The sequence below is a fragment of the Saccoglossus kowalevskii genome, chromosome 1 (genome assembly GCF_978046115.1).
Source record: "Saccoglossus kowalevskii chromosome 1, keSacKowa6.1, whole genome shotgun sequence".
Taxonomy (NCBI): domain Eukaryota; kingdom Metazoa; phylum Hemichordata; class Enteropneusta; family Harrimaniidae; genus Saccoglossus; species Saccoglossus kowalevskii.
Window position 1 is genome coordinate 35,450,403 of NC_140641.1, and position 14,197 is coordinate 35,464,599.

The 14,197-nt window shown below is 34.3% G+C and overlaps 1 protein-coding gene across 1 annotated transcript; it reads right to left on the bottom strand.

Moving 5' to 3' along the window:
• Positions 1–5,400: 5,400 nt before the first annotated feature.
• LOC100378051 (lysoplasmalogenase TMEM86A-like) lies at positions 5,401–11,700 on the bottom strand. Its single transcript, XM_002730927.4, has 2 exons — positions 11,650–11,700; positions 5,401–8,405 (listed from the first exon to the last, which is right to left on the bottom strand). Exons 1-2 carry the CDS (start codon positions 11,662–11,664, stop codon positions 7,722–7,724), a joined length of 699 nt encoding a protein of 232 aa, XP_002730973.1. The 5' UTR covers positions 11,665–11,700; the 3' UTR covers positions 5,401–7,721.
• Positions 11,701–14,197: the final 2,497 nt, after the last annotated feature.

A 14,197-nucleotide genomic window follows, 5' to 3' on the forward strand; every position in this document is an offset into this window, starting at 1 on the left:
TTTATAGCTGTGTTTCAGACTTACAAAGAAGCTTGCCTAGGAAGTTCTTGTGACAGGTAACTCAGCTCAGCTATGTGATAAAACTGACTTAGCTAGAAAGTCTTCTTGTGATAAGGGGTGTGTCAGAGTTGACTCCTTCTTGTGAAAATGTAACTTAGCAAGGTGGTGTAGTGTCATGAAATTGGCTCAACTAGGCAGTTCTCTATTGAAATAATTGACCGAGAGGTTTTCTATGTGACCAGGTATAATTTACCTAGATGATGATGTGTGTTTTAAAGTTGGCTTAGCTCCTCTGACAAAAAATAAACATGTGACAAGCCAACTTAGCCAATTGATGTGGCAGTGTCTCTGGGTAACAAAAATTGCTTATTTGGGAAATTTTCGTTGTGTCAACTCAAAATGATCATTTTAGTGCTGTGTATTACATCACAGTCACTCTCCTAGTAGAGTGACTGTGATTACATGTACTTTGATTTTGGAGAGATTTGCATGAATTATTTAGTACAGGTATCTAGCTACGATTGCATAGTATTATAAATCGTGTTGAATGCCTAAAAAAATAATGATTGCATCTATCACATATTATAATCGTCATATGGCAGGATATGTGAGAGAAATAAGTTTTGGTAATCAAGGCCATATACATGTATGCAAGATATCTTGTGCCTAAAAACAAACACCTCATTGATGGTCTTTTAATCACATTATTAAATAGTGCAAATACAGATAATTTATACCTAATTGGTAATATTTATTCATGTCTTGGATTATGATATGCAACTTAAATTTTTCCATGTGTCTATTCATTAGCTTAAGAGGTCAGTATGTTAGATATAGTACTCAGCATTAGAGTGTGTGCATCTCGTTTATGTGGTTAAAAACAAATTATGTATCAGTTTTGAGTTGAATATGTCGCAGCAAGTATTTGGATAAAAGTTATGGATATTCTCATTACAAAATGTCCAGGTAAAATGAGTTTTTTTTTTTAGTGTTTATATCGGATTTGAAAATGACAGTTTAAACATGATTTTGTTCATTACGATTGGGGCTTGTCTGTCTTTTCAGTAATTGTGATTTTGCCCTGATTATTAACAGTTGAAAAAAAGCTGGAGATATTTCCCTATGTGTGAGGGTTCTAGCAATGTGTGGTGTACTTAAAGGCCTTTTGCATGACCCGTAAAGGTCACACAGCCTTGTATCTTTTGGGGGGCACATTCACTATTAAGAATTTCTTGATTATTTACTCAACAAAACTGTAAACAGTATGATTAAAAAACACTGACATTGTGAAATTGATGGTGTAATATTGGAAATTATCACAGTTGTATACCAGGATATGTGACCTTCAGAAGGCATCTGTTCTTGCAAAACGTTTACCTGTTAGATCAACAGTCAGTTGTTACTGTGCCAATATGGGTGTATACAAATCATGTCAATTACAGGAAATTTAAATGAGCACTAAGGCGTCTGTGGTTTTTATAATGTAGCAATGCTTTAGTCTTAGCTATAAATATAACACAGCCTACTAACGCTGTGTAGTTTGCGTAAACTAGTTTGTTTTTTATTGAGGGGGGCATTCATTTAATATAAAGGGCTTTAGGGGTCTTCACTGTGTTTTGTTCATTGGGGGAGGGGGGCTATGCCCGGTGAATAATGAAATAGAACCAAAGAAAAGATGTTAAAATATGTACAAATTAAAACATAATTTATTAAAGACCTTCATGTTTTGAAAACAATCTTAATTTCATGAAATGTTAAAATATGTTTTATCAATGACTATCTTTACAGTACTAACTAATTAAGATATGTTTAGTTTTTTCTCATCTGATGTATCATTTTGAAGTCTACTTGTGATTGTTGAAAAAGTCAGCCATACTTTGTATGAAAACAAAGTTCTGAAACTGTGTTGTTTTGGGTGTTTGCAAAATGTCTAAATTCTAGACGTTTTCATTCATGAGTAGGCTTTTATCTTAAACTAGAAATCAAGGTACTTTCAGATATAAAATATGGTATGGGTTGTAGTTGATGTCCAAATATTAAGCCTCTCCTGCCATTTCCACTTAAGGAATATTATCACCACAGTTCCAATTAAAACTACAGCAGTCTCTGAACGTACCGGTAACACTACAAACACAATTGGATAGCCAAGTTTCTAGGAGTGACTATCAACGGGTGAAGTTCTAGCTCGGACTTACCGGTAGTCGTTTGTGTAATTTTAGCTGTCATTAAAATGAACCTTATTCTGCACACTTAGATCTTTTTTTTTTATTATTTAAATGACACAGATTTTTTTATTGTACAGTTTATGTTACAAGGTTGATCATAATGTAACCTGACTTACCTATTCAAAAATGGAATGGCTCATCAGTTTCTACTTTTTCTATAGCATGCTGTATAGGGTCTGTGTTTATAGTCACTACCATTATTTGTGTAGGGATGTTTATGATTAACAAGGTTATAGATTTACCATTTTTGCAAAGTGCATGCTGCAGTTTTATTATTGTTTTATTGTCTGTAATAAAGTGTATATAAAATATAGCATTTAAGGGAAATCTTTGTAGTCCTTCAAGTGATTGTGTGAAAGTCGGAACAAAACCAGATGGAGAATTCTTTTGTCGGTGTTATTTTGTAGCCAGCCCCCCCCCCCTCTTGCATTATTTTTTGTGTGCCTGGACCAATTTGGTTCATAGTTTGTAAAGACATTGGATTTACATACATGTAGGTATATTTTAGCTAGCGTATTTGGCCGATTACATAGGTTAGTATAATTATATGGCAAATAGTTCACTCCAAGAAATTATAAAACTGGTATTTTTAATATGGATATCAATAATTACTGCACAAGGTCTAACTATTACATGTATATACAGTCAATACGTTGTTTGCTATGACATTAAATAGATTATATGGTATAGCTAATACAGTATAAATAGCTAATTAAACAATATAATGGACCAACTCATAATGGGTGAAAGCACACTTGGAGGGAGCAAAATGTGCTGTAGTTCATTATTGTTATTTTGTAGCGTCAATGAATTTGCTGCCCCTATAAAGCAGAAAACTTGGAGAGAAAAGTCCACAGTGAACATATCAGTTTGACGGTCACTGGCCCCAGAATCTGCACAGTCAGAAAATTCATTCTGGGCATTCACATTGTCATATGGAAAAATAAAATGTGAACAATACGAGTTTTGATATATCTAATAAGAAACGCAATCATTTACATTGCGAGTGGATGAGTTTTAATGATGTAAGGTGTGGAGTAGCATCGTAGTGTTCAATTTCCCAATGCTACGAGAGGCCAGTAATTTGATGATTAATTTTTTTAAGCCAGAAGACGTGTAGCAAGTGATCAAACCTTACAGAAAAGACATTGATTTTAATGTGGCTGTATAAATAAAAAAAACAAGTCATTGAAAATGACACAGCAGTTGACACAGTCCACATTAAATTTTTGAAAGTTCTCTTTGTGCTAGTCATATTAGAGCGGAGGGGTTGGCAAGAGTGTGTCCTTGAAACTTGACAAAATGCAATGAGACATGTAATTGGCGAATCAAAAAGTAGCATCAATGTGAATAACCCCTGAGGGTGAATGGCAAGCGTTAAAGCGTAGGTCAGAATATCTGGCATGTGAAAAAAAACACAAACGCCAACATTAAGAGTAAGATAGGCATAGGCCCGATTCAAAAATGTCTAAGCATATCCAAGTTATCACATTTTAAACAAACAATATGGCCGCCAGTCAGCCATATTTGATCAAATTGAATTGACATGTACATGTATCCATTTATGACATGCTAAATATCAATGAAAATGATACATGGGTGACAGAGATATGGCCAAAAATAAAATCTGTTGTTATTCTTCCGACTTCTTCCGACAGGAGACTAAAAAAACATCAGAGAACATTGACTGGAGTCCATGCTGAAGCGTTTACAGGATGAATAAGATACATTATTGCAAATTATCAGCAGTGATAGCATTATAAAATTCACTGGTATTGATATATAAGTAATGCTATTTAATACCTTATATATGTTGTATAGCGGAGCCAAAAAATTCCACATGTGTGGCTGGCTTTTTATTTCGTAAATTGTTTCTTGAATTCTGACAAAAAAGAATGGATCCAAGAAAAAAAAGGCTATGACATGTACACACATGGTGACCAGAAACTGAGTATTTTTTTCTGGCCTAATAACTATACTGATAGTACGGTAATAGCTGTTATATACCAGTATCTATTTATACATGTGATTGGCAGGAGTAGTAGCCAATAAGTGATTACAGCACAGCTGGTGAATTCCTGCAATAAGAGACAAGCCATGGTGTTACTTATAACCATACTTCTTCACTGCAAACTTTAAAGCATCTGTTTGCAAAGTGTCAGTGCAGTTTAGAAGGTTAAAGGAAAAGTCAAGGCTAACAACATAATACGCCAAGATAACGGGGCTCGGCAAATGTAAGAACATGCAATTTACAGGTTTTTTTTATCACTTTTCATTCTCTAGATATTCAACTTTTCATCAATTTATGTAGTCCGCCATCTTTATTCTTCAGCAAAGGATTATGGGTAAAGTATGACATCATAGAATCTTGTCAGAAATTGAGAAAATGATTTCATCTAAAACTTCTTTTCTCAATTTCTGACAACAGGTTCTATGATGTCATACTTTACCCATAGTCCTTTGCCATTATGGTGGCTGACTACATAATACTGATGAAAATTTGAATATCTAGAGAATGAAAAGAGATATAAAAAAACTAACTTACATTCTCCTACATTTGTGGAGCTTTTTCTTGAGGGGTCATTATGTTGTTTAGCTTGACTTTTCCTTTAAGCAGCGACATGAAAATTCAGATGTGGTCTATGCTGCTGAGTGGTCAGTGTCAACAGATGGTGGAAATTAGGAAACTACCCGTATTTGTTGATGGGAGAATTACGTTAACCTTACTATTAAAGCAACCTGTGTGTACAACATCTCCTGATAATGGGGTGTTTGTTTCACCTTACTTCATGCTCGTCCTGTCAGAAAATATTTTTAGCTGATTGTTTGGAAAGTCAATATTTTGTAATAAAATTTGGGACTTTTAAATATTAGCAACTGGCCTGACAAATAAATATTCGAAATATATCTAGAAGTCTGTCCATATCTGACATAATTTGATATAACTTTACATGTTACTTTCATTTTCTCACAGAATTTGTAATATGTAATTTCATACTACCGGTATATTATTATTACTTTTAGAACAAATAGCCTTACTTTTCCATTGGCTACAAATCAACTATTAGAAAAACTATAAAACAAAACTTGTTAATCAGATGGAAAAACCTACGAGTTATACCCATAGTTGAGTATTCACAAATAAATTCTGAACTTAATTTCCACTGCTTAACAATTCAGTTTATAATCACAAGCTGGAGCATCTTTATTCATGGTTTTCATGTCATGTGTGTTACAGAGGTTATTGTGAGAAATATTAGTTTTAACAATAATTCAAGTATCCCTTTATTTAAAGATGCAATTTAGACAAGAACATGTAATTTTTAACATCCCAGTTTGATGTGATAATGATTACACATGATTATTATTGATTATTGTACTGAAAACATTGATCTTATGATGAAATTATCTAGTATGCATGTGCACTGATTGTGTTGGGTGCATACATTAACAATCAGTGCACATGTGTAATAGTACTTTGTATTTTTCATCAAGTCAATAATACTATATTGTTTGTGCTAAAAAAAAAACATTTTTGGTTTCCTGTTATATAATCATATTCAAATGCAGTATAGAAGTTTATATGATTTTTGTCCATATTACATCTTTGAAAATTTGTTTTTTTCTTAGTGAATGAGAATAAAAAAATCCCCTGTCATGACGTATTTTCACTTCGGAATAATTCAATGAAAACAAGTTATATACAACAAAAAGGTATCTTATGTTACAGTAGTTTTAGGTAAGAAACTATCACCCTGGTAACCAATGAAAACAATTTCAGAAAATCATCAAAAAGTAATTTATGAAAATATACACTTCTTAAATTAACATTTATTCAGATATAAGTAAAAACAGGCTTTGCACAAAATAGTAATACAATCAAAGACATAGTTATTGCATTGTATCAAGTTCTATTGCTTGCACTCACAGCTGAAAAGCAAACATGTAAATGTAAAAATCCGTTCCATAGACAGTTACGTCAAAATTGAAAGCGAACAGTCAACTACGAAAAAAACTTCCCCATATCAAATAAGCAAAAACAAATACAAAATGATATATATATATATATACATACACTATATATTTCTAAAAACATAAGTTCTGATACTTTCCAAACACAGGCTAGAGTTGCAGCATTAAATGTATATACAAAAAATACAGCAGCGTTTACGGCTGATGAACATATATTAGTAAAAATGTTTGGGTAATACCCAAAGTGATAAATAAATATTATGATGGACATCTTGTGCAATTAGGCTATCATCTGCAGTGCTTCCTAAGATGCAGGATTAGAAATCATTCTTCATCTCAGAATATTTAGGTTTATACTTAATTACAGCAATTAATACTGTAAAGTTTTCACCTATTGTTTTTTCCAATTATTGTTTATCTATATCCACTCATGCAATCACTGAGGAAAGACCGAATATTGACTCATCCATAAGGGACTATTTGCAGGTTTCTGTGTCGCATGCATGGTATATCTTGTTCATAGTTGTCATTCCATATAAATAGTTCTTCTAATATCCATCACACCACAACCAGATGGTAAATGTTTTTTTTAATTTTTAATAGGTCGATCATGTCACAGAATTTAAAAAAAAAATTGTTATTACCATGAGTTTGTTATTTTTTATCCCTTGTATAGTGTTTCAGTCTGTCTCAGCTTTCTTCCAAATACCATAATGACATAAAAACAATTAAATCTCGTTGCTCTCTTGCTGTTAACAAGGTCATGGCAGCCACTTGAACTTGAGGTTCTATTTTTTGAGACACAAGCAGGATTTGAACTTCAAAGTTGTGCTCCCATTTTAAAGACCAAAATTGAAGGATATAGAATATTATGAATAACATATTGAAGGGACACTAAGGTAAACTCATTGGGTAACAAAGCTGATACTACTGATACCTGCGTGATGTTCAAGAAATGAATCAACTTGATTACTGACATAACCTAACTAAATATCATGGACACAGAAGTCATAAAATCTATATCCTGTATCTATTAACTGCAGTATTACTGTGTCATATTATAAAATATCTAAATTCATCTAAACTTGGGTGTCTGGGATTTATTCCAGATCATCTACGCACCAAGTTTTATCTGTACGAGTTTTTAAGATTATCTGATAAGTTTCAGATGCCTTCAATATATCACTGGCTGCATATCAGTACTTGAGATATTATAGTTATGCCTATTAATGAGGTCACCCCTCCCTCCAAATCATCATTATCATTGTTGACTATTTGACTTACTTGGTTTTCATAGCTTAAACATACTACCGGTAGTACTCCTCCACAAACCTGTGTGTGTCATTCTACATAGATGCTGTGTACACACACAGACATACTATGCACTACTTGAAAAGTAAATTAATAATCCTGATCATTGCTAATCCCTCTCACAGAATACTGAACAGTACAATATCTACATATTCAGCCTTCTTTCTGCCAGTTTTGGTTGAATAGTTTATATTAACCTACATCATACTATATCTATTCAACCTTTTCTCTGCCATTTTTGGTTGGATAGTCAATAACTGACATCGTAATAAAAAACTGTGCCGCATAATATGAGCTCATGATGATGAGTTTTGCGTGCGGTACCAATATATCGGTCCTAAATTTCTCTACTCCAATGGTGAAATCCGATACCAGGAACAATATGGCTCCGAGTGCACAGAAAACCTGTCCCCAGGTCAATTTACTCAACTGGCATCTTGACAGCGCTCTCCAGGCCATAAAATAAATGAGAGTCACATATATAGCAACTACCAACATAAAGATTTGGGACAAGCCTGGAAACAAGTAGATGTATGTTGCGAGTCCGACAAATACGCAGATGAGAAGTATCAGAGGCTTGAATGGCTTGAGACCAAAGGTTATGCCATAGACTATGTGAGCGACAGCAAACGCAATAGTACCTTGAATAAAATGGACGTCTCCGAGCACTAAGTAGTAGTCGCCAAAACTCGAGAAGACTAGACCAACAATGATACCTATTGCAAACTTTGATATTTTGCTGACTGTCAGTGAGTAGATGATGATGAACGCAACCAATGAAAAGATTGGAAGTAGTTTATAGACAACATGATCAAATGTTGGGTCTTCTGGCCAGTAAATGAAGTACAGTAACACTGACAAGTAAAACGGCAGGGATTTCACCAAATAATTGAACATCTGTAAAAAATAAGCATAAATGTAATTATTGGATTACATTGATCACTACTCAGAATTTAATTTATGTCTATTGCATGTACATATACAGCATTTATCACTGATACAGTACAGCTCTCTCAAATCAAAAAGTTTGTATGCAATAATTGTTCAGGCTAATACTTGTGTCTCTCATTTATTTAAATGTACATAATAGTAATACATCCTGGTTAACTGAATGTGTAATATCAGATTTACTGAATGAGTGTAGTATTTTTTTACATGTTTTTTCACAATTTTGAATTTCATGCATCTCCCAATCATGCCATCAACAATATCCAATGAGCTGTATCATATGGAACTGGCATGACATGAGATATATAAGAAGACATATTATTGGTTGTTAAGTTGACTGTGGTGCAGGAGCAGAAAGCAGTCAAACTCTTAGTCAGGAAGTGTGTGGATTAGTCCACTCAGCCTCCTACATCTCAGGGTTGGATTAGATTAATAATGATTACAGTCAACAACAGCAATGTTAAGGGGGGGGTCACCTGCGCACGCGCAGGAATTAAGTCCCAAGCAACGATAACAACACACGCTAAAAACGCAGTCTCATATGGATAAACGCTTTTTTTGTAAACAATGGCACGCTATGGCCATCTGACGCATGCGCAGGAGACGACTCCCCCGCTTTAACATACATCACAACATGCCATGTGACCAGAGTTATAGATGTGTATTGGTCAATCAGTAATTATAATAAACAACAAGCAGACTCTTTGCTGAAATAGCTCTACTGTTAGCAATTAATACACATTTCAATTAGAGAATTTAAAATATCATCACAGAATGAACAAATCTGAGAGAGGTCAACCTGTAGTACCTACATGTATAATATTAATGTAATCCGATTTGCGGTTTTTAACAAGAAGTAAAAAAAATCACTATGTACCAAAAATATTCATCAAAATTAGAGAATTGAAGATATCATCACCAAAATGAACAAATCTAAGAGAGGTCCACATAACATAAAAGCAATCGAATTTGCGTTTTTTAACAAAAACTCAACAACATCACAATTTACAAAAAATGACCAAAATATTCACCAAAATTAGAGAATTAAAGATATCATCACAAAAATATTCATTGGGTTTAATTTTAGCAGATTTAACCTAGCAGGCAACTAGGTTTTAAATTCACTGGTTTGTGAGGAAAACAATTATATCAAATTTGAATATCCACATTCAATATTTTATAATATCTTTTGCTAGAGCTCTGTGTGTGTATACTAAACCCATACACTCTAAATATAAAAAAAAATCTAATTTTAAGACTCTGAACCTATATATCTACCGGTATATGATGACAGGTCAGAATTTGCTGTATGCATGCGTGCATACAAAATGCAAATGACTTGCATATTTAATTACTTCTAATTATTTTTGCACCTATCATATTGGGGGATTTGAAGTGAGCTTAACACATAATTAACGAGTTCTTGGGTTTTTTTTGTGGCATATGCATAATTTTATTTTTCAACGATGTTTGTAAGATAAATATGTATACACACTTGTTCTGTGATTTCCAATATGTATGTACATTTTTAATATTACTGTACTTTAAAATGTAGTTCCAAATTGTGTTTTACACCAGATACACTCAAAGATGTGTACCAGATACCAGAATAAACATTAATAATTACCAGGTGATCAGTAGAATGCTCATTTGCATATCGGTATGTTTAATCAAACATGTTACATTATGTATTACGGCCAAAAGTTGCATTTTCAACGTACAAATTAACAATAGCTGTTGATTTTGTACATTTTTGGGTTAAATATAACTACCGGTACATAAAGATGACCAAATCTTACCCAAATATTGTTTTACCCAAGGCTAATAATGTCACATGAAATGCGATGTGAAAACAGAAGGTAGAATAATTCCCATTTTTTTTACACACACTGGGAATTGCCACTAAACCAACATTTATCATTTGCAATTTATGATTTTTTAATATAAAAAAAGTAGCTTAGGGTTATAAAAAAGGGTAAGGTATGGTAACCTGTACCAGATTTATAAAATTTTATAAACATAAAACATGCCAATTACCAATCAGAATGATTGCCGTGACGTCTATTAGAAACCACATCTGCAGAGCTATAAACATCTACATTTTAACAAAAAATAATCCATGGTTTGTATTTATCTCTCGTAAGTTCTACTACAAATTACCCACACCCAGGACATCATTGGTGGGTCATTCCAGTTTTTGTCCACCACTACAACACCACTCCCCCCCCCCCCCCACGGATGGATATTAAGGTTATGACACCCTATGGATTCAAATCCTCCATTCAGGTGTCAGATTTTTGTTAACTAACACACCTCCCTGGTAACTTTACTGATTTGACATATACGGATGGGTATGTGAAAAAATTAAATATATCAACACCTCTCGGAATTAAACCATCCATACTTCTTGTAGAAATATGACCCCTCGGATTTAAAGCATCTATAGGGTGGACAAAAACTGGAATGACCAGGTGCATATCAGGTGCAGCCAATGGAGCTGTTCATTGGAAAAGCTGTTCCAAGGGATTTTTGTTGAGGGCAGGGGATTTTTTCTATTTTTTGTTGGGGACGGGAAATATCAGTGCCCCCAGTAGGCAGAGCAGATTACTACAAAAAATGCAAGGACAGGGATACTTTTTTTTAGTACTTACATAAAAAAATATCGCAGGGTGGGCAAAACAGCCTTTAGGGCAGGGTATAATAAAAACGCATTGGGGGAAAGATGAATTTGGTCAGCAGGAGGGCAGCAAAGGCAAGTTGGCGGTAGGGGAGTAGGCAAAAAAGTGTTTTTTTAATGAGGGGAGGGGATAGATGAATTTGGTCAGCCTGAGGGAAGAAAGGCAAGTTGGCGGTAGGGGAGTAGGCAAAAAAGTGTTTTTTTAATGAGGGCAGGGGAAAGATGAATTTGGTCAGCAGGAGGGGAAGACAATTTTTTTCAGGTGGAGGGTAGCTTATGAACAGCTTTTAATTTCGCGTCTTTCCTTTATATTAATTAGCATACTTCAAAAGGCCAATAAAATAAATTTTGTCTCAGAGAATTGACTGCACCTGGCATATATGACAGAGCCATGAAACCATCGTTAAAATACCACCTAGATTTCAAGCGTTTCAAATACTAACGCTCGGGTTTACATAACACTTCACAAAACACAATAATCTGATAAAACAAGAGATATGTGATGTCAATATTTACCTTTAGCTGTGGCATGGCGAGGACCGCAGTAAACCACCGGTGTTTACGCGTCGATGGAGATGACCTCAGGTTGAACTGAGTCACGTGCTCAACTGTGACGTCAACGAGCGAAAGTCAATATTGCACAAACAAGACTCAAGGGGAATCGAAAGTTTATTGTGCATATAAGGACTGGAAAAACTGTACAGAGGATTGCTGGTGCTTTTTAAAAATCAAATTCATAGAAACATATGAACTCCCAATAATAGATTTCACGAATTATGTTGTCCCCATCCTTGAATAACCCTTTATAAATTGTGATATTATTACTAACGACACCTCAATGAAGATATCTGAGAGAACCAAGTTTCCATGAAAAAACATTTAATACTATTTTCTATCACATAGGTCATTAAGTCATATATGATATCAATTCAGTAATAACCATTTCAATGAGCGTCATTACATGTCTATATAGCAAGGTGTTATTGCTGCAAAACTAGTGGTAATATCCTCTGTCCATCCATCCAACTTTACCAACTTAAACTCACAATATATTCTTGTTACAAACTGCACACTGACATTTTGGTTTGAACTTTTTTTTCCAATCTACAATATTAATTGTATAGTATATAGACTTGCATACTGCCTCTTGTTAATTTTTTTTGGACGGTGTCTTTTTACTAAAATAAAATATTATGGGAGTGTATAAATGGCAAAAGCCGGGTTACCGCGTTCACAATATCAAGTTCAGTTTCAAGTCAGTGAGTGCAATTATGCAAAATAATCAGTTAATATGAGGTTTAAGTATTTTATGGAACAAAACAACCAAACGGGTTTAAATTTTAACATACAGTTTGTGGTATGTTAGGACCACCCATTGATTATGCTTTCCGCCATCCACCATGTTTGCAACTACTTTATTCACCTCATTTTTCTCCTTTGCTGGGAGTGCATGCGTGACTCTATCACATGACACATTGCACTGACATACCATCACACACTTTTAAAGCTTAGATACTGAATGCATCTATACTCAAGATAAATGAACGTGTTACTTAAAAGTGGTGTAGACATACATTTTGAAAACACTACACGTGTTTTATCCCAATGAAAATCTTACCAATGATCTCGTACACTGGGTTGTGTCTTTATATTTCCTAATGAAGGTGCAATAATAGTTCTATTATTATGGCACCTTCTTCCAAAGAGCAATATTAGAGTTCTGCATTTAGCAGAGCAACATTTGATTTGTGATTGTGAAGATATTGTTCAAAGTCACCAAACTCACCTCCCTGCCACAAGGAGCTGGTGAATTACATATATTTTGAAGGAAACGACTTATTAATATGTGACAGTGAATAACTAACACAATTCCCAACCACTTGCCAATCCCTCATATAGCTATATTTTAAGGCTCTAGCAGAGGATCTGACATAATTTCGCCATCGACTTTATGTATCACAGAATGCATAATTATGCTTTGATAGATTGAAAACTATTTTTTCTATTCTGATATTGTTATGTATGTGATAGTATTTCAAATTATTGGAAAATCACGCACACATCAAAACAAAGATGAGTCAAAGGCGTTAGCAAAAAAACCAAGCATATTGAAAAAACTTAAAATCATTTAGGGTGTTATTAATTCTAGGAAACACATGACAGTAAATTTATTTGAGGTACATGTAGTTATTAGTTGTTGTAGTGTTTGACTTGTAGTACCAACGCGATTGCATGTACATACCCATTGCTGTGACCCTCCCTTATTCGACTGCGTACATTATTGTAGCTCTTCTCCTTCTCTCCATCACCCCCCCCCCTCCGGAGCCTGTTCAGTCTCAGTAATATGTGACAAATGAGAGTAACATCATATACATGTAATTCAGTAATTTCATTTGGAAAACATCTTCATTGCATGTGAAACTTATTTCTGTAGATTGTAAAAGAATGATACATTCTACATGCTCCCCATGACTAAGTGGGGGTGATTATAAAGTTTTTTATTTTCAAAACTCGATTTTTTCAAGCTCTACTGTTGTAAAAGAGAAGGCTTTCCCGTGAAGCATACGTATATTTCTGTGCTATGAGTAGCCCCGCATGCTCGAAGGCGGGGGGGGGGCACATGAGCATTCCTCCGGGTATTTGCAGAAGGGTCGAATTTGTATTAGTAAGATACAATTAAGACAGTCCATGTAATGATTGAGTTGCAAAATAAATCCAATCTGGGAATATTGTAATATTGCAGGGCATTGTTTTGATCACTGCCAAGTTCACATCTAACATTCGGCAACAAATTGAATGGTCATGCATTCACGATGTTATTTTGTGATAAATGCAGTGATTGTAGTGGTGATCGTGGAAAGGTAACTCCTTATATAGCTCCACGAATTAATAACAGATCAACAGTATTTGAATTATCACCAACTCTGCTTTAAATTTAACGAATCGTTTCTTTATTAACATTAACCTGGTAAACTTCGTTCGGGAGATCCATTATAGATAGAAGTACGACATTCAAAAACATCGTAGAAGGGCTTAATATGGTGAATCGTAATTTCATCATCGC